Source organism: Oncorhynchus tshawytscha, linkage group LG29 (assembly GCF_018296145.1).
Source record: "Oncorhynchus tshawytscha isolate Ot180627B linkage group LG29, Otsh_v2.0, whole genome shotgun sequence".
Classification (NCBI taxonomy): domain Eukaryota; kingdom Metazoa; phylum Chordata; class Actinopteri; order Salmoniformes; family Salmonidae; genus Oncorhynchus; species Oncorhynchus tshawytscha.
In genome coordinates, this window is record NC_056457.1 from 39,593,755 (window position 1) to 39,613,058 (window position 19,304).

Sequence of the window (19,304 nt, forward strand, 5' to 3'; positions counted from 1 at the left end):
GCTATGATTGATAATGTCAAAAGCCGCACTGAAGTCTAACAAAACAGCCCCTACAATCTTTCAATCATCAATTTCTCTCAGCCAATCAGTAATTTGTCTAAGTGCTGTGGTTATTGGATGTTCTTCCCTGTAAGTGCTGAAAGTCTGTTGTCAATTTGTTTACTGTAAAAATGCATTGTATCTGGGTTGGTAACAGGCTGATTGGTCTAAAAGTTTACTAAGGGTTGGCAACAGGCTTATTGGTCTAAAAGTTTACTAAGGGTTGGTAACAGGCTGATTGGTCTAAAAGTTTACTAAGGGTTGGTAACAGGCTGATTGGTCAGCCTTTTGACACAGTAAAGGGGACTTCACTATTCTTAAGTAGCAGAATGACTTTTGCTTCCCTCCAGGCCTGAGGCAACACACCTAGTAGGCCTGAGGCAACACACCTAGTAGGCCTGAGGCAACACACCTAGTAGGCCTGAGTTAACACACCTAGTAGGCCTGAGGCAACACACCTAGTAGGCCTGAGGCAACACACCTAGAAGGCCTGAGGCAACACACCTAGTAGGCCTGAGGCAACACACCTCGTAGGCTTAACATGATGAGGGAGAGGAAGATAAGAAGAAGAAGAGAGAAAGGGGTGAAATAGAAAGAGTGAGAGAAGGAGAGAGAGGGAGAGAGTGATAAGGTGAGAACAGAGAGGGGTAGTGTAGAGAGAGAGAGAGAGAGAGAGATAAGGTGAAAAACAGAGAGAGGGGGAAGGAGAGAAGAAGAGGAGACACAGAAAAAGAGAACAAGGAGAGAGAGAGAGAGAGATAAGGGTGAAACAGAGAGAAAGGGGGAAGAGTGTGAACAAGAGAGAGAAGAGGCGTTCTCTAACAGAAAGAGGTAGAGGAGAGGAGAGCAAAATAGTTGTTTTCTATCTCCGTGTGGCTCACACTGAGAGTTGTCTCACCAAAAGAGAGGGAATATTTTATTTATTTTTCTTCTGTTCATGTTATCACCACTGATCATACAGAATAAAAATCTTGTTAAACTGGGGTTTTCTTCAATCTGAACTCAACAGTAAAACAGATTTCATCTCAGACTGATTCTTCTTGCGGGACTAGTTTTATTAGGATCCTACTAGTTGTCATAATACCAGTCTGTCTCTGAGATGGGGTCCAGAACTCTTCTACTTGTTCTGGGTGAGTCTAACCATGTATATCTTTGGAACTTGACTATCTTGTGTTTGGGTGTGTGTGTGTGTGTGTGTGTGTGTGTGTGTGTGTGTGTGTGTGTGTGTGTGTGTGTGTGTGTGTGTGTGTGTGTGTGTGTGTGTGTGTGTGTGTGTGTGTGTGTGTGTGTGACAAATACATAGAAAGGTGGTATTTCATAAATCATTGTCAGTTATAGTTGAATGGCTACAGAATATTCCAACCATTTACCAACCATGAACCAACCATTTACCAACCATGTATGTAGAATGAATGTTACAATCCTATCTAAGACCTCTATAAACTACAAGACTATCTACAATTATATACTGAACAAACACGATCCAGAGCATCCCAAACATGCTCAATGAGTGACATGCCTGGTGAGTATGCAGGCCATGGAACAACAGGGACATTTTCAGTATAGTTCCTTGCAACATGGGGCAGTGCATCATCATTCTGAAACAGGAGGTGATGTCGGCGGATGAATGACACGACAATAGGCTTCAGGATCTCATCAATGTACCTCTGTGTATTCAAGTGGCCACCAATAAAATGCAGTTGCGTTCGTCATCCCGAGCTTATGACTGCCCATAACATAACCCCACCGCCACCATGGGGCACTGTGTTCACAATGTTGACATCAGCAAACTACTCCCGAACATGACGTCATACATGTAGTCTGTGGTTGTTAGGCCTGTTGGGCATACTGCCAAATTCTATAAAACTATGTTGGAGGCTTATAGTAGAGAAATTAAGATTCAATTCTCTGGCAACAGCTCTGGTGGACATTCCTCAAGTCAGCATGCCAATTACGCACTTCCTCAAAACTTGAGAAATCTGTGGCATTGTGTTGTGTGACAAAAGTGGACATTTTAGAGTGGCCGTTTATTGTCCCCAGCACAAGGTACACCTGTGTAATAATCATGCTGTTTAATCAGCTTATTGATATGTCACACCTGTCAGGTAGATAGATTATCGGGGCAAAGGAGAAACTCTCACTAACAGGAATGTAAACAAATTTGTGAAAAAAAATTGATAGACACATTTGTTTTGTCCGTTTGGAGAATTTCTTGGATATTGTATTTCATTTCATGAAACTTGGGACCAACACTTGACATGTTGCATTTATATTTTTGTTCAGTGTAGTTTCTTGACAGTTTTAGTGTGTATAGACAGTTTTAGTGTGTATAGACAGTTTTAGTGTGTATAGACAGTTTTAGTGTGTATAGACAGTGTTAGTGTGTATACTGTAGTGTGTATATTGTGTAGTGTGTATAATGCAGTGTGTATATTGTGTAGTGTGTATTTTACTGTAGTGTGTATATTGTGTAGTGTGTATATTGTGTAGTGTGTATATTGTGTAGTGTGTATTTTACTGTAGTGTGTATATTGTGTAGTGTGTATATTGTGTAGTGTGTATATTGTGTAGTGTGTATACTGTAGTGTGTATATTGTGTAGTGTGTATTTTACTGTAGTGTGTATATTGTGTAGTGTGTATTTTACTGTAGTGTGTATATTGTGTAGTGTGTGTATACTGTAGTGTGTATTTTGTGTAGTGTGTATTTTGTGTTGTGTGTATACTGTAGTGTGTATATTGTGTAGTGTGTATTTTACTGTAGTGTGTATATTGTGTAGTGTGTATGTAGTGTGTAGTTGTATATTGTGTGTGTATATTGTAGTGTGTATTTGTGTAGTGTGTAGTGTTTTGTAGTGTGTATACTGTAGTGTGTATATTGTGTAGTGTGTATTGTGTAGTGTGTATTTTACTGTAGTGTGTATACTGTAGTGTGTATATTGTGTAGTGTGTATTTTGTGTGTGTGTATTTGTAGTGTGTATACTGTAGTGTGTATATTGTAGTGTAGTGTGTATATTGTATAGTGTGTAGTGTGTATGTGTGTGTGTGTATATTGTGTATATTGTGTAGTGTGTATATTGTGTAGTGTGTATAGTGTAGTGTGTATATTGTGTAGTGTGTATATTGTGTAGTGTGTATATTGTGTAGTGTATACTGTAGTGTGTATACTGTAGTGTGTATATTGTGTAGTGTGTATACTGTAGTGTGTATATTGTGTAGTGTGTATTTTACTGTAGTGTGTATATTGTGTAGTGTGTATATTGTGTAGTTTGTATATTGTGTAGTGTGTATACTGTAGTGTGTATATTGTGTAGTGTGTATATTGTGTAGTGTGTATATTGTGTAGTGTATACTGTAGTGTGTATACTGTAGTGTGTATATTGTGTTGTGTGTATACTGTAGTGTGTATATTGTGTAGTGTGTATTGTGTAGTGTGTATTACTGTGTGTATATTGTGTAGTGTGTATTACTGTAGTGTGTATATTGTGTAGTGTGTGTTTATGTGTGTGTATGTTACTGTAGTGTGTACTGTAGTGTGTATATTGTGTGTTGTGTGTGTATATTGTGTAGTGTGTATTTTACTGTAGTGTGTGTAGTATTGTGTGTGTATTTACTGTAGTGTGTATACTGTAGTGTGTATATTGTGTAGTGTGTATTTTACTGTAGTGTGTATATTGTGTAGTGTGTAGTGTACTGTAGTGTGTATATTGTGTAGTGTGTATATTGTGTAGTGTGTATATTGTGTAGTGTGTATATTGTGTAGTGTGTATATTGTGTAGTGTGTATATTGTGTAGTGTGTATTTTACTGTAGTGTGTATATTGTGTAGTGTGTATATTGTGTAGTGTGTATACTGTAGTGTGTATATTGTGTAGTGTGTATAGTGTATTGTGTAGTGTGTATACTGTAGTGTGTATATTGTGTAGTGTGTATACTGTAGTGTGTATATTGTGTAGTGTGTATTTTACTGTAGTGTGTATATTGTGTAGTGTGTATGTGTGTGTGTGTATAGTGTGTATATTGTGTAGTGTGTATATTGTGTAGTGTGTATTTTACTGTAGTGTGTATATTGTGTAGTGTGTATACTGTGTAGTGTGTATAGTGTGTTGTGTAGTGTGTATTTTACTGTAGTGTGTATATTGTGTGTGTGTGTATACTGTAGTGTGTATATTGTAGTGTGTAGTGTGTATACTGTAGTGTGTATATTGTGTAGTGTGTGTGTAGTGTGTATACTGTAGTGTGTATATTTTAGTGTCCATATTTCTGTAGTGTGTATATTGTGTAGTGTGTGTGTAGTGTGTATATTGTGTAAGTGTGTATATGTGTAGTGTGTATATTGTGTAGTGTGTATATTGTGTAGTGTGTAGTGTGTGTATATTGTGTAGTGTGTATTTTACTGTACTGTAGTGTGTATACTGTAGTGTGTATATTGTGTAGTGTGTATATTACTGTAGTGTGTATATAGTGTGTATATTGTGTGTATTTTACTGTAGTGTGTATATTATGTAGTGTGTATATTGTGTAGTGTGTGTGTGTATATTACTGTAGTGTGTATTTTATGTAGTGTGTGTAGTGTGTATACTGTAGTGTGTATTTTACTGTAGTGTGTATTTTACTGTAGTGTGTATTGTTGTGTAGTGTGTATATTGTGTAGTGTGTATTTTACTGTAGTGTGTAGTGTGTATTTTACTGTGTGTGTATATTGTGTAGTGTGTATTGTGTACTGTAGTGTGCTTGACTTTTTCCATCATTTCTTCTGTTACAGCCTAACTATAAAATGGATAAGAGTATGAGTAAGTAAGAGTATGGGTAAGACAGTTTTAGTGTGTGTAGACAGTTTTAATGTATATAGACAGTTTTAGTGTATATAGACAGTGTTAGTGTTTATTGACAGTTTGTGTGTATAGACAGTTTCTTCACTCACTCACTCACTCACTCACTGTAGTGTGTATATTGTGTAGTTTGTATATTGTGTAGTGTGTATTTTACTGTAGTGTGTATATTGTGTAGTGTGTATATTGTGTGTGTATATTGTGTAGTGTGTATATTGTGTAGTGTGTATACTGTAGTGTGTATATTGTGTAGTGTGTATACTGTAGTGTGTATATTGTGTAGTGTGTATTTTACTGTAGTGTGTATATTGTGTAGTGTGTATTGTACTGTAGTGTGTATATTGTGTAGTGTGTCTGTAGTGTGTATATTGTGTAGTGTGTATATTGTGTAGTGTGTATATTGTGTAGTGTGTATACTGTAGTGTGTATATTGTGTAGTGTGTATATTGTGTAGTGTGTATACTGTAGTGTGTATATACTGTAGTGTGTATATTGTGTAGTGTGTATTTTACTGTAGTGTGTATATTGTGTAGTGTGTATATTGTGTAGTGTGTATACTGTAGTGTGTATATTGTGTAGTGTGTATTTTACTGTAGTGTGTATTTGTGTAGTGTGTATATTGTGTAGTGTGTATACTGTAGTGTGTATATTATGTAGTGTGTATTAGTGTGTATACTGTAGTGTGTATATTGTGTGTGTATATTGTGTAGTGTGTATATTGTGTAGTGTGTATACTGTAGTGTGTATATTGTGTAGTGTGTATACTGTAGTGTGTATATTGTGTAGTGTGTATACTGTAGTGTGTATATTGTGTAGTGTGTATTTTACTGTAGTGTGTATATTGTGTAGTGTGTATATTGTGTAGTGTGTATTTTGTAGTGTGTATATTGTGTAGTGTGTATATTGTGTAGTGTGTATATTGTGTAGTGTGTACTGTAGTGTGTATATTGTGTAGTGTGTATACTGTAGTGTGTATATTATGTAGTGTGTATTTTATTGTGTAGTGTGTATATTGTGTAGTGTGTATACTGTAGTGTGTATATTATGTATTGTGTATATTGTGTAGTGTGTATACTGTAGTGTGTATATTATGTAGTGTGTATTTTACTGTAGTGTGTATTTTACTGTAGTGTGTATTTTACTGTAGTGTGTGTATATTGTGTAGTGTGTATTTTACTGTAGTGTGTATATTGTGTAGTGTGTATTTTACTGTAGTGCATTCGGAAAGTATTCAGACCGCTTGACTTTTTCCATCATTTCTTCTGTTACAGCCTAACTATAAAATGGATAAGAGTATGAGTAAGTAAGAGTATGGGTAAGACAGTTTTAGTGTGTGTAGACAGTTTTAGTGTATATAGACAGTTTTAGTGTTTATAGACAGTGTTACAGTTTTAGTGTGTATAGACAGTTTCTTCACTCACTCACTCACTCACTCACTCACTCACTCACTCACTCACTCACTCACTCACTCACTCACACACCTTTCCTGCTCCTCACAGGTCTTTATTTTACACTACTGGGGAACCTAGAGGCCAGAGTTTGCGGCCTGGGCTTCATTGCCAATGAGAGTCAACAATGTGATGATATAGATGAGTGTAAAGAGTGGGACAGTACCCCACCCTGTGGAAGTAAAGCCACGTGTTACAATACATATGGAAGCTTCTACTGTCACTGTCTACCTGGGTTCAGATCCACAACGACTTTCAAGTTTACTCCTCTCACTGGGGAGTGTAATGGTGAGTATTCAAATGTCTGAGTGTGTGAATGTTACAAGTCAAGGGAAAAATAAACATTACTTTTTCAATATCTTCTCTGTTCTGTGGCATATTTAGAGTTTGTTGATCAGTGATTCCCCAACCTCTCCTCTTGTACCCCCAGAATGTCCTCTTCTTTGATGTATTCCAGAACTAGCATAGCTGACCCAAATGGTCACCTAATCATCAACCCTCTAATTTGTTAAATCAGCTGCATTAGTTCTGGAATATATCAAATACGTGGACTGTTAGGGAATCACTGGAGGAGAGGTTAGGGAGTCACTGGAGGAGGGGTTAGGGAGTTACTGGAGGAAAGGTTAGGGAGTCACTGGAGGAGGGTTAAGGAATCACTGGAAGAGAGCAAAGGGAATCACTGGAGGAGAGCAAAGGGAATCACTGGAGGAGAGGTTAGGGAATCACTGGAGGAGAGGTTAGGGAATCACTGGAGGAGAGGTTAGGGAATCACTGGAGGAGAGGTCTTTTTAATTCACTGGAGGAGAGGTTATGGAGTCACAGAGGAGGTTACTGGGAATCACTGCCAATGAGAGTCAGGAGTGATGATATAGTGAGTCCACCCAGAGAGGTTTACTGGAGGAGAGGTTATATGGGAGTCACTGGAGGAGAGGTTAGGGAGTCACTGGAGGAGAGTTTAGGGAGTCACTGGGGAGGTTAATGGAATCACTGGAGGAGAAAGGGTCACTGGAGAGAGGTTAGATGTCACTGGAGGAGAGGTTAGGGAATCACTGGAGGAGAGGTTCAATATCACTGGAGGAGAGGTCACTGGAGGAGGTTATCACTGGAGGAGTTAGGGAGTCACTGGAGGTTGAGGTTAGGGAGTCACTGGAGACTGGAAGTCACTGGAGGAGAGGTTCTTTGATGTCACTGGAGAGAGGTTAGGGATCACTGGACCCAAGAGGTCACCTATGGAATCACTGGAGGAGAGGTTAGGGAGTCACTGGAGGAGAGGTTAGGGAGTCACTGGAGGAGAGGTTAGGGAGTCACTGGAGGAGAGGTTAGGGAATCACTGGAGGAGAGGTTAGGGAATCACTGGAGGAGAGGTTAGGGAGTCACTGGAGGAGAGGTTAGGGAGTCACTGGAGGAGAGGTTAGGGAATCACTGGAGGAGAGGAGGAATCACTGGAGGAGAGGTTAGGGAATCACTGGAGGAGAGGTTAGGGAATCACTGGAGGAGAGGTTAGGGAATCACTGGAGGAGAGATTAAGGAATCACTGGAGGAGAGGATAGTGAATTACTGGAGGAGAGGTTAGGGAGTCACTGGAGGAGAGGTTAGGGAATCACTGGAGGAGGGGTTAGGGGGTCACTGGAGGAGAGATTAAGGAATCACAGGAGGAGGGGTTAGGGAATCACTGCTCTATCACCATGTTTCCATCTCTCTACAGACCTCGATGAGTGCAAGGGAAGACTACGGGTTTGTCCCAGCAACGCCATTTGCCTCAACACCATTGGGAGCTACCACTGCCTGTGCCAACCTGGGTTCAGATTCTCTAATCACACTGTGAAGGTGAGTCCCACAAGAGGGCATCATTGTGTGTGTGTCTTCTCTTGATTGATTAATTGATAGACTGATTTAGTTGGAAACATCACTACATACTGTACATATGTATTTATGGGAAGACTTTATAGTCCATATAGACTAAGGCATTTGTGACTTTAAAGACTATTGAGACTATGGATTCAAAGGGACTGAAGATGCCTTAGTGACAATAGATACTACAGAGACTATAGGGACAATATATACTAGAGAGACTATAGGGACTATAGATACTACAGAGACTATAGGGACAATAGATACTACAGAGACTATAGGGACAATAGCTACTAAGGCATCCACAGAGACTAAAGCATTTATGTTTATATAGACTATTGAGACTATCGATACTGAGGGACTATAGATACTACAGAGACTATAGGGACAATAGCTCAATAGCTACTATGGCATCCACAGAGACTAAAGCATTTATGTTTATATAGACTATTGAGACTTTCGATACTGAGGGACTAAAGATACTAAAGAGACTATAGAGACTGTAGAGGAACCGCAGAAGAAGGTAATGGTTGAAGATGCATAAGGAGTAACCATGGTGATTACTGGGTGTGTTGGGGAATAGTACTAAGTGAATGTGGATGTGAAAGTTGAAATGACAGGTTAAGGTGATTGAAATTTGGATATTAAGAGATTGAAATGTGGATATTAACAGATTGATATTTGGAAAATAATTGGTAAGCTGAAGTATTGAATTTTGAAAATTAAGAGATATTATTTGAACTGAGTGAATGAGAGCTTTCAGGGAACTAGCCTCAGTGTGAAAGAGGTGTGTGTCTGAATGAATACCCCAACCAAATCTGTGAGCTGAGTTTTTAACATTATATAGGGATTCTGCATGATGTGAAGATATGAAAGGAGAGAGTACTATTACCAAATATACTGTAAGAATATTATACTGAGTTACGAGAGATGTGATGATGGAACAATGTATGTAGAGTATAATGTGTTACTAGAGATGTGATGATGTAACAATGTATGTAGAGTATAATGGGTGACTAGAGATGTGATGATGTAACAATGTATGAATATTATACTGAGTTACTAGAGATTTGTTAATGTAATATGTTGTTAGTGGCTTTCAGAGAGCACTTTAATAATGTGGTGTCTTAGTATTTTGAAGTGTTTTTGAATACAAGGTCACATGAGGAATAGAGGAATTGAGACTCATCATATTAGAGGCTGCCATCTGTTGTTTGGGTTAAAGATAAGCTTCCTGTGGACAAATAGATAAGCTGCCAGTGAAAATGAACAGAAGTCACTGAACTCAAACAGGCTGTAAGGGACATTTGGGACAGAAAGAGTAGACAGTACAAGTCAATAGTTAGGACACGCCTACTCATTCAAGGGTTTTCTTTATTTGAACTCTTTTCTACTATCAAATAACACATATGGAATCATGTAGGAACCAAAAAGTGTAAAATACATTTTAAATAATCTAATTAGCCTCCCTTGCATTGATGACAGCTTTGCACACTCTTGGCATTCTCTCAAACAGCTTCATGAGACAGTCACCTGGAATGCATTTCAATTAACAGGTTTGTTTTGTTAAAAGTTAATTTGAGGAGGCAGGCGTGGTATACAGATTACAGCCCTATTTGGTAAAAGACCAAGTCCACATTATGGCAAGAACAGCTCAAATAAGCAAAGAGAAACGTCAGTCCATCATTACTTTAAGCCATGAAGGTCAGTCAATGTGGAACATTTCAAGAACTTTGAAAGTTTCATCAAGTGCAGTCGCAACAAACATCAAGCACTATGATGAAACTGTCTCTCATGAGGACAGCCACAGGAAAGGAAAACCCAGAGTCACCTCTGCTGCAGAGGATCAGTTCATTACAGTTAACTGTCTCTCATGAGGACTGCCACAGGAAAGGAAAACCCAGTTACCTCTGCTGCAGAGGATCAGTTCATTACAGTTAACTGTCTCTCATGAGGACAGCCACAGGAAAGGAAAACCCAGAGTCACCTCTGCTGCAAGGATCAGTTCATTACAGTTAACTGCTCTCATGAGGACAGCCACAGGAAAGGAAGACCCAGAGTCACCTCTGCTGCAGAGGATCAGTTCATTACAGTTAACTGTCTCTCATGAGACAGCCACAGGAAAGGAAAACCCAGAGTTACCTCTGCTGCAGAGGATCAGTTCATTACAGTTAACTGTCTCTCATGAGGACTGCCACAGGAAAGGAAAACCCAGTTACCTCTGCTGCAGAGGATCAGTTCATTACAGTTAACTGTCTCTCATGAGGACTGCCACAGGAAAGGAAAACCCAGTTACCTCTGCTGCAGAGGATCAGTTCATTACAGTTAACTGTCTCTCATGAGGACTGCCACAGGAAAGGAAAACCCAGTTACCTCTGCTGCAGAGGATCAGTTCATTACAGTTAACTGTCTCTCATGAGGACCGCCACAGGAAAGGAAAACCCAGTTACCTCTGCTGCAGAGGATCAGTATTATAGTTAACAGCCTCAGCGATTGCAGCCCAAATAAATGCTTCACAGAGTTCAGGTAACAGACACGTCTCAACATCAACTGTTCTGAGGAGACTGCATGATTAAGGCCTTCATTGTCAAATTACTGCAAAGAAACCACTACTAAATGAAACCAATAATAAGAAGAGATTTGCTTGCACCAAGAAACACAAGAAATAGACATTAAACCGATTAAAATGTGTCCTTTGGTCTGATGAGTCCAAATTTGACTTTTTTGGTTTCAACCGCCGTGTCGTTGTGAGACACAGAGTAGGTGAACGGATGATCTCCGCATGTGTGGTTCCCTCCGTGAAGCATGGAGGAGGAGGTGTAATGTGTGGGGTGCTTTGCTGGTGACACGGTCTGTGATTTCTTTAGAATTCAAGGCACACTTAAACAGCATGGCTACCACAGCATTCTGCAGTGTTACGCCATCCAATCTGGTTTGCACTTAGTGGGACTATCATTTGTTTTTCAACAGGACAATGACCCAACACACCTCCAGGCTGTGTAAGGGCTATTTGACCAAGAAGGAAAGTGACTGAGTGCTCCATCAGATGACCTGGCCTCCACAATCACCCGATCTCAAACCCAATATACATTGTTTGGGATGAGTTGGACCGCATAGTGAAGGAAAAGAAGCCAACATGTGCTCAGCATATGTGGGAACTCCTTCAAGACTTTTGGAAAAGCATTCGAGGTGAAGCTGGTTTAGAGAATGCCAAGAGTGTGCAAAGCTGTCATCAAGGCAAAGGGGGGCTACTTTGAAGAATCTAAAACATAAAATATATTTTGATTTGTTTAAAACCTTTTTAGTTACTACATGATTCCATATGTGTTATTTCATAGTTTTGATGTCTTCACTATTATTTTACAATGTTGAAAATAGTAACAATAAAGAAAATCCCTTGAATGAGTAGGTGTGTCCAATCTGTGGACTGGTTCTGCATGTCAATGCAACAGGTTCAAAATGATTAGATTACAAGAAAGGGACTTTGGGATTGTTTCCTTTTGCCTGTTCTGAAGGTGCCTGTTCTGTTTAATGGGACACTGTATCATCTATCATCTGAAGTGTCTGAAGTATGATTCTGTTTAATGGGACACTGTATCATCTGAAGTGTCTGAAGTATGTTTAATGGGACACTGTATCATCTGAAGTGTCTGAAGTAGTTCTGTTTAATGGGACACTGTATCATCTGAAGTGTCTGAAGTATGATTCTGTTTAATGGGACACTGTATCATCTGAAGTGTCTGAAGTATGATTCTGTGGGACACTGTATCATCTGAAGTGTCTGAAGTATGATTCTGTTTAATGGGACACTGTATCATCTGAAGTATGATTCTGTTTAATGGGACACTGTATCATCTGAAGTGTCTGAAGTATGATTCTGTTTAATGGGACACTGTATCATCTGAAGTGTCTGAAGTATGATTCTGTTTAATGGGACACTGTATCATCTGAAGTGTCTGAAGTATGTTTCTGTTTACATATGGTTTTATCAAGACTTCTTGCCCAAGATGCAATAAGCTCCATTAAGATGAAGACTTTTAGGTAGTAGCATAGTGAAAACTAAGTATCTGTTAATTTTCTTTCTTCTAGAACTGATGGAAATTCCAATATCAAGTTTTCTGATGAATTTACCAATGATTTTGTCACGTCTGCTGCTGCTCCCCCTCTCTGACGCTCGAGGTTGCCTGGCGGCTCATCATTACTCACACCTCTCACCATCGTTACGCGCCCCAGTGCTTCATCGGACTCACCTGGACTCCATCACGTCATTGATTATCTACCCTATATCTGTCACCCCCTCCAGTTAATTTTCCGCGTCTGCATTGATGTTGTTTTGTTTCTCCTGTCCTGTTATTTACCATGATGCCCTAGGAACAGTGGGTTAACTGCCTTGTTCAGGGGCAGAACAACATGTATATTTATCTTTCAGCTCCAGGTATTCGAACTAGCAACCATTTGGTTATTGTCCAAATGCTCTAACCACTAGGCTACTACCGCCCCTTAGGATACCTATCTCCCTGCTGTTAACCTCTCTTGGGTAGGGGGCAGTATTTTCACCTCCTGATGTAAAGCATGCCCAGAGTAAATTGCCTGTTACTCAGGCCCAGAATTTAGGATATGCATATAATTAGTAGATTTGGATAGAAAACACTTTAAAGTTTCCAAAACTGTTAAAATAATATGCCTGCAAGTATAACAGAACTGATATGGCAGGCGAAAACCTGAGAAAAATCCATCCAGGAAGTGGAATTGTTTTCATGTGGCTGTTTTTCAACTCAATACCAATAGAGAATCCAATGGGTTAGGAAAAAAAAAACTCAGGCTCAAACGCAGTCAAAACAGGCTGACAAAAAAATCCAAATTGTATCCGTAAAGTTCATAGAAACATGTCAAACGATGTTAATTTTCAATCCTCAGGTTGTTTTTAGCCTAAATGATCTATAATATTTCAACCGGACAATAACATCGTCAATTTAGGTAAACAAGAAATGCACTCTCTCGGGATTGCGCATGAAAAAGTTCTGCGACAGGGTAGGGTCCACTCATTCAGACTGGTGTTACTCCCACATTTATAAGAATACAAGCCTGAAACGATTTCTAAAGACGGTTGACATCTAGTGGAAGGCATAGGAACTGCAAATGGAGTCCTAAATCAATGGATACTGTAATGGCATTGAATAGAAAACTACAAAATCCCCCCCAAAACTACTTCCTGAATGGATTTTTCTCATGTTTTCGCCTGCCAAATCAGTTCTCTTTTACTAAGAGACACTATTTTAACAGTTTTGGAAACTTTAGAGTGTTTTCTATCCAAATCTACCAGTTATATGCATATCATATCTTCTGGGCCCGAGTAGCAGGCTGTTTAATTATGGGCATGCTTTTCATCCAAAATTCTGAATGCTGCCCCCTACCCTGGAGAGGTTGAGAAATGTACTGAAAACCCCAGTGTAAACCTTGTACACAAAATGTTTGAAATGTTTGAAACGTCTTTTAATATTGATTATGAAGTAGAGGGAAAGAAAGGGGAAATAAACACTCACTTAATAGGGTTGAATGACCTCCGACCTCTATTCTGACTTTCTGGTGAGGCCTAATCACCCTCACTAGAAAGGCTAGAGACATTGGGTGAGATTTAAATGTAAGATGTAAACACTGATAATTAGTAAGAAGGTTATAAATTAAATCAGATGGGTCACATACACATGTTTTATCAATAGTCCTATGTGTGATTCAGACCATGAGGAGGAGAGAGAGAGAGAGTGCTGCCCCTGAATGAGGGAAACCTGTCTCCAGTCCAAATTATGGGATACAATTATTTCCTTATGGAGTTATCAAGGCATGTCATTTGATTGTATTTGTTATTCTGATTTGTTTATTTTTTACTTAAACGGCAGTGTTGTTGTTGTTGTTTTGGACGCATAAAACACGATGTGAGTCATGTGTCAAAAGGGAAGAAGTGCATTGTGGTTGTTGTTCTTGGTTGTTGTTTGAATTGTGGTTTTTGTTTTGTTTGTTGTATGATGTTTTGTTTGTTTTATTTTTGTCTTGCTTCAAAAAAAAATCTCTCCAGATTGGTTCTGCTGTATGGTCGGGATTTCTCCCTAAGGGTTAGCCCTCTACCAAACCTGACCCTGTAACTCTGCAGTGAGGTCGTCAATGTTACAGGGGAGAATAAGCCAATTTGATAAAATGGTTTTAACAGTGTGTTGTTATTCTATTTGACATTTGTCTTAGACATTTCTATTAAGAATATTGGCAGTGGTAATAATTTGTTATTCAGTAAATAGTTTGTCTGGTTTCAGGCTTTTATTTTGAAAAACGATGTGTTAAAAGCCATTTTAACAATTAAAACAATTTTAACAATAGTTATCACAGTGTAATACATGGAAAGGAGGGAAAGTGAGGGAAAATGTTGCAGTCTGAAGAGGTAGCATTGAATTGTACACAGCATCTCCTCCCACTCTATCTTGGTTCGTGCAGGTGACTGTGACCTCCTCCTCAGACCAATTGACAGTACGCCCAGAACATTGTTCTGGGTTCCAAAAGGAGTATCTCAGTTTCAAGGTCCCAGATTTGAGAGAAGAAACCTTGTTAGTTATTAGTCAGTCAGTCACTTCCAGGAACCAACTTAGATGATGAATAATGAATCATGTAAATCATGCCTATATGAATTGTTTGGGTAGCCGTATATTAGAGAACTAACGGGACTGTCCCGGCAGAGCTCCTGACCGATGTGTACTATGTTGCATTAAGTTTGTTGGAACCTCTCCAGCTTTCTGATAATAAAGAATTAATCACTTAAGTTTGACTTTGAGTCCCTGGTGGTAATTTCCACGACAACGCAAATAATATTATGTTGTCACATCAGCACAGCAACGGTTGTAATGGATACCCTGTTTGGTTTGTGCAAGTGTGATTGATAGGTGAGACAAGCATGTTTGTGTGTCCGTGTGTTTGTGTGTCTGTGTGTGTGTGATGCGAGTATCTCAGCTTAGCTTGTGTGTGTCTACTACAGATGAGGATGAGTGTGTGTGGGTTCCCTCGGTGCGCAGCCCTCTGGGCATGTGCACAAACACACCTGGTCGATACACCTGTCTGTCAGGGCTTAGTAACAACAGTAACAATACTGCGCCCGGCACAGATGAGACGGCTGAGGCCATGCTAGCCCTGACCCCTGAACCTGCCCTGACCTCTGACCCCCGACCTCTAACCCCATGACCCCTATCTTTTGGCCACATTCCAATCCAGACGTCTGCCCGAACTCACAGCTGTACCCATCACGTGATATAGCAGTAATCTGATGCCTGACTGAGCTGTCAGTCCAGAACAGACTGTGGGAGGAGCATAGTACTACATAGAGCCATGACTACATGGAATTCTATTCCACATCAAGTAACTCACGCCAACAGTACAGTTTGATTAAACAAGAAATACACCTTATGGAACAGCTGGGACTGTGAAGCAACACAAACATAGACAAGTGCATATAAACACAAGATAACATACACAGTATACACTCATGTACACATGGATTTTGTGTTGTAGATAAGTGGTAGAAGAGTAGAGGCCTGAGGGCACACACTTAATATGTTGTGAAATCTGTTATCAATGTATTGTAATGTTTTTAAAACTGCCTTCATTTTGCTGGAAGAGGAAGAGTAGCTGCTGCCTTGACAGGAACTAATGGGCATCCAGAATGAATACAACTACAGCTATGTAGCACACAGCCATTGGTTGAAGTAATGCAACGACTGCATTGTAGTCGGACTTGAACGTGACCCCGTACCATAAACCAGTTTGAACGTGACCCCGTACCCTAAACCAGTTGGAACGTGACCCCGTACCCTAAACCAGTTGGAACGTGACCCCGTACCCTAAACCAGTTTGAACGTGACCCCGTACCCTAAACCATTTTGAACGTGACCCCGTACCCTAAACCAGTTTGAACTATGACCCCAACACATCGTCTTGCATGAGGCAGAACTAAGACTCGGGGTGCGTCCCAATAATCACTCCTCTCTCGTGAAGTGTACACTTGTTCACTTTCCTTAACTGATCTCACACTAACATGCCCCCACCAATCCAATGCTTTTAGATTTGAAGTAGTGAACGAGTGTACACTTCAGAAGAAAGGAGAGAGTAGCGGCCTCATGAGTGGAATGTTCTTAATATTTTTCATAATTTCATAATTAATTAAACAACTTTTTATAATTTTTTATGTAAAAAATCCAGTGTTTCTATTTGAAACGTTGTTGTTATATTACACTCTAATGTGATATAAAGTGTAATATTGGAATGAAACTGACATGGTACATGTGTCTTATATTTAGACAGTCAAATAGTGATGGATATCTCAGAAAAAACGATGCAGAGGAAATATATGACATTTTAAATGCGGTCCTCCGGACCAGGTTGAAGATCAAATGCGGCCCACTTGGCAAAATGAGTGTGACACCCCTGATCTAGACTGTTAGAGAGGTTACTACCCTCACTGTTCCCCATGCTACTTCCTCAAACAGAGGTTACTACCCTCACTGTTCCCAATACTACTTCCTCAAACAGAGGTTACTACCCTCACTGATCCTAATACTACTTCCTCAAACAGAGGTTACTACCCTCACTGATCCCAATACTACTTCCTCAAACAGAGGTTACTACCCTCACTGATCCTAATACTACTTCCTCAAACAGAGGTTACTACCCTCACTGATCCCAATGCTACTTCCTCAAACAGAGGTTACTACCCTCACTGATCCCAATACTACTTCCTCAAACAGAGGTTACTACCCTCACTGATCCCAATACTACTTCCTCAAACAGAGGTTACTACCCTCACTGATCCCAATACTACTTCCTCAAACAGAGGTTACTACCCTCACTGATCCCAATGCTACTTCCTCAAACAGAGGTTACTACCCTCACTGATCCCAATACTACTTCCTCAAACAGAGGTTACTACCCTCACTGATCCCCATGCTACTTCCTCAAACAGATATGCTACTTCCTCAACAGAGGGACTTTCCTCACTGATCTAGGTTCTCTGATCTCTCAAACAGAGGTTACTACCCTCACTGATCCCCATGCTACTTCCTCAAACAGAGGTGCCACTGCAAAGATGTTATTCCTGGATAATGATGATCAGTAAGGGACTATGTAAACTGATCTGAGTGTGGTGCTTATATTACAGTAGGTACTTTCCTCTTTCCTCTTTGTAGTGTTGAGGCCCAAATGACACCCTATTCCCTGTATAGTGCACTACATTAGACCAGGGCCCATAGTGCACTGTACAATAGGTTGTCATTTGGGATGCATGCTAGGATGGTTACCATGGTAAAATTTTCATCACTGGTGTGCTGTGGGTTTCTGGGTGTTTTAATCTCCACCTCAACTTCCTCTCTGTCTCATGTCTTCATTTATATCTTAGTTAGTTGGTATCTGATGGTAAACTTGGTGACCCATGGCAACAACTTGGATCTACTGTGAGCATGATAAGGATGTGACAGTTTTCATTTGTGTGTTGTGTTGGTGTGGTGTGTTGTGGTGTGTGGTGTATAGTGTTGTTGTATCGTGGTGTGTTGTGGTGTGTGTTGTGGTGTGTGGTGTGTAGTGTTGTTGTATCGTGGTGTGTTGTGGTGTGTGTTGTGGTGTGGTGTGTGTGTTGTTGTGTTGTGTGTGTCTGGTGTGTAGTACTGTGCGCCTCCCATAGTCTGTTCTGGACTTGGGGACTGTGAAGAGACCTCTGGTGGCATGTCTTGGGGGGTATGTATGGCTGTCTGAGCTTTGTGCCAGTAGTTCAAACAGACAGCTTGGTGCTTTCAACATGTCCAGTCATCTCATAAATACAAGTAATGAGGAAGTCCATCTCTCCTTCACTTAGAGCCAAGAAAGTTTGACGCACATATTATTAGTGTTCACTCTCTGTGTACAACAGAAGGACCAGCCGTGCTGCCCTGTTCTCAGACAATTGCACTTTTCCTACGGTAAGTCCCTCTTTGTGGCACCTGACCACACGACTGAACAGTAGTCAAGCTGCGTCAAAATTAGGGCCTGTAGGACCTGCCTTGTTGACAGTGCTGTTAAGAAGGTAAGAAGGTAGAAACTAGGGCCTGTAGGACCTGCCTTGTTGACAGTGCTGTAAAGAAGGTAGAAACTAGGGCCTGTAAAACCTGCCTTATTGACAGTGCTGTTAAGAAGGTAGAAACTAGGGCCTGTAGGACCTGCCTTGTTGACAGTGTAAGAAGGTAGAGCAACACTTTATTATGGACAGACTTCTCCCCATCTTAGCTACGGTTGTATCAATATGTTTTGACCATGACAGTTTACGATCCAGGGTTACTCCATGCAGTTTAGTCACCTTCACTTGCATAATTTCTACATTATGCATTTGAAGATTTATTTGAAGTTTAGGGTTTAGTGAATGATTTGTCCCAAATATAATGCTTTTAGTGTGTGAAATATTTAGGACTAAATGATTCGTTGCCTCCCATTTTGAAAGTAACTGCAGCTCTTTGTTAAGTGTTGCAGTCATTTCAGGCTCTGTAGTAGCTGACATATACAGTGTTGTGTCATCCTATAGACCCACTGGCTTCACTAAACAGGATGTCAACTGCTCGGCCTCCGACCACAAGGCCCTACAGAGTGTTGTAACGGCTTTCTTCCTGGGAAGGAGAGGGTGGACCAAAACGCAGCGTGGTTATAGTTCATGTTTTTAATAAGAAAACTCAACATGAACATAATACAAAACAATAAACGTGGCAAAACCGAAACTAACTGGTGCAGAAACACTGAGACAGGAAACACAAAAGAACTATGGTCAGAACGTGACAAGTGTAGTGCGTTACGGCCCAGTACATCACTGTTACCAGGCTTCCTGCCATCCAGGACCTCTATACCAGGCGGTGTCAGAGGAAGGCCCAGTACATCACTGTTACCAGGCTTCCTGCCATCCAGGACCTCTATACCAGGCGGTGTCAGCCCAGTAAGACATCACTGTTACCAGGCTTCCTGCCCCAGGACCTCTATACCAGGCGGTGTCAGAGGAAGGCCCAGTACATCACTGTTACCAGGCTTCCTGCCATCCAGGACCTCTATACCAGGCGGTGTCAGAGGAAGGCCCTAAAAATTGTCAAAGAC

General features: G+C 40.3%; 1 protein-coding gene across 3 annotated transcripts; it reads left to right on the top strand.

Moving 5' to 3' along the window:
• Positions 1-865: 865 nt before the first annotated feature.
• Positions 866-12,792, top strand: LOC121841323 (adhesion G protein-coupled receptor E1-like). 3 transcript variants are annotated; one of them, XM_042308700.1, is made up of 6 exons: positions 866-1,169; positions 4,803-4,830; positions 6,141-6,168; positions 6,369-6,605; positions 8,023-8,144; positions 12,258-12,792. In XM_042308700.1, the coding sequence occupies exons 3-6, from the start codon at positions 6,153-6,155 to the stop codon at positions 12,261-12,263; spliced, it is 381 nt and encodes a 126-aa protein (XP_042164634.1). In that variant the 5' UTR covers positions 866-1,169; positions 4,803-4,830; positions 6,141-6,152; the 3' UTR covers positions 12,264-12,792. The 3 variants fall into 3 exon arrangements, with proteins under 3 accessions (XP_042164634.1, XP_042164635.1, XP_042164633.1); XM_042308701.1 differs by lacking the exon at positions 6,141-6,168; XM_042308699.1 differs by lacking the exons at positions 4,803-4,830; positions 6,141-6,168 and having other exon boundaries at positions 867-1,169.
• Positions 12,793-19,304: the final 6,512 nt, after the last annotated feature.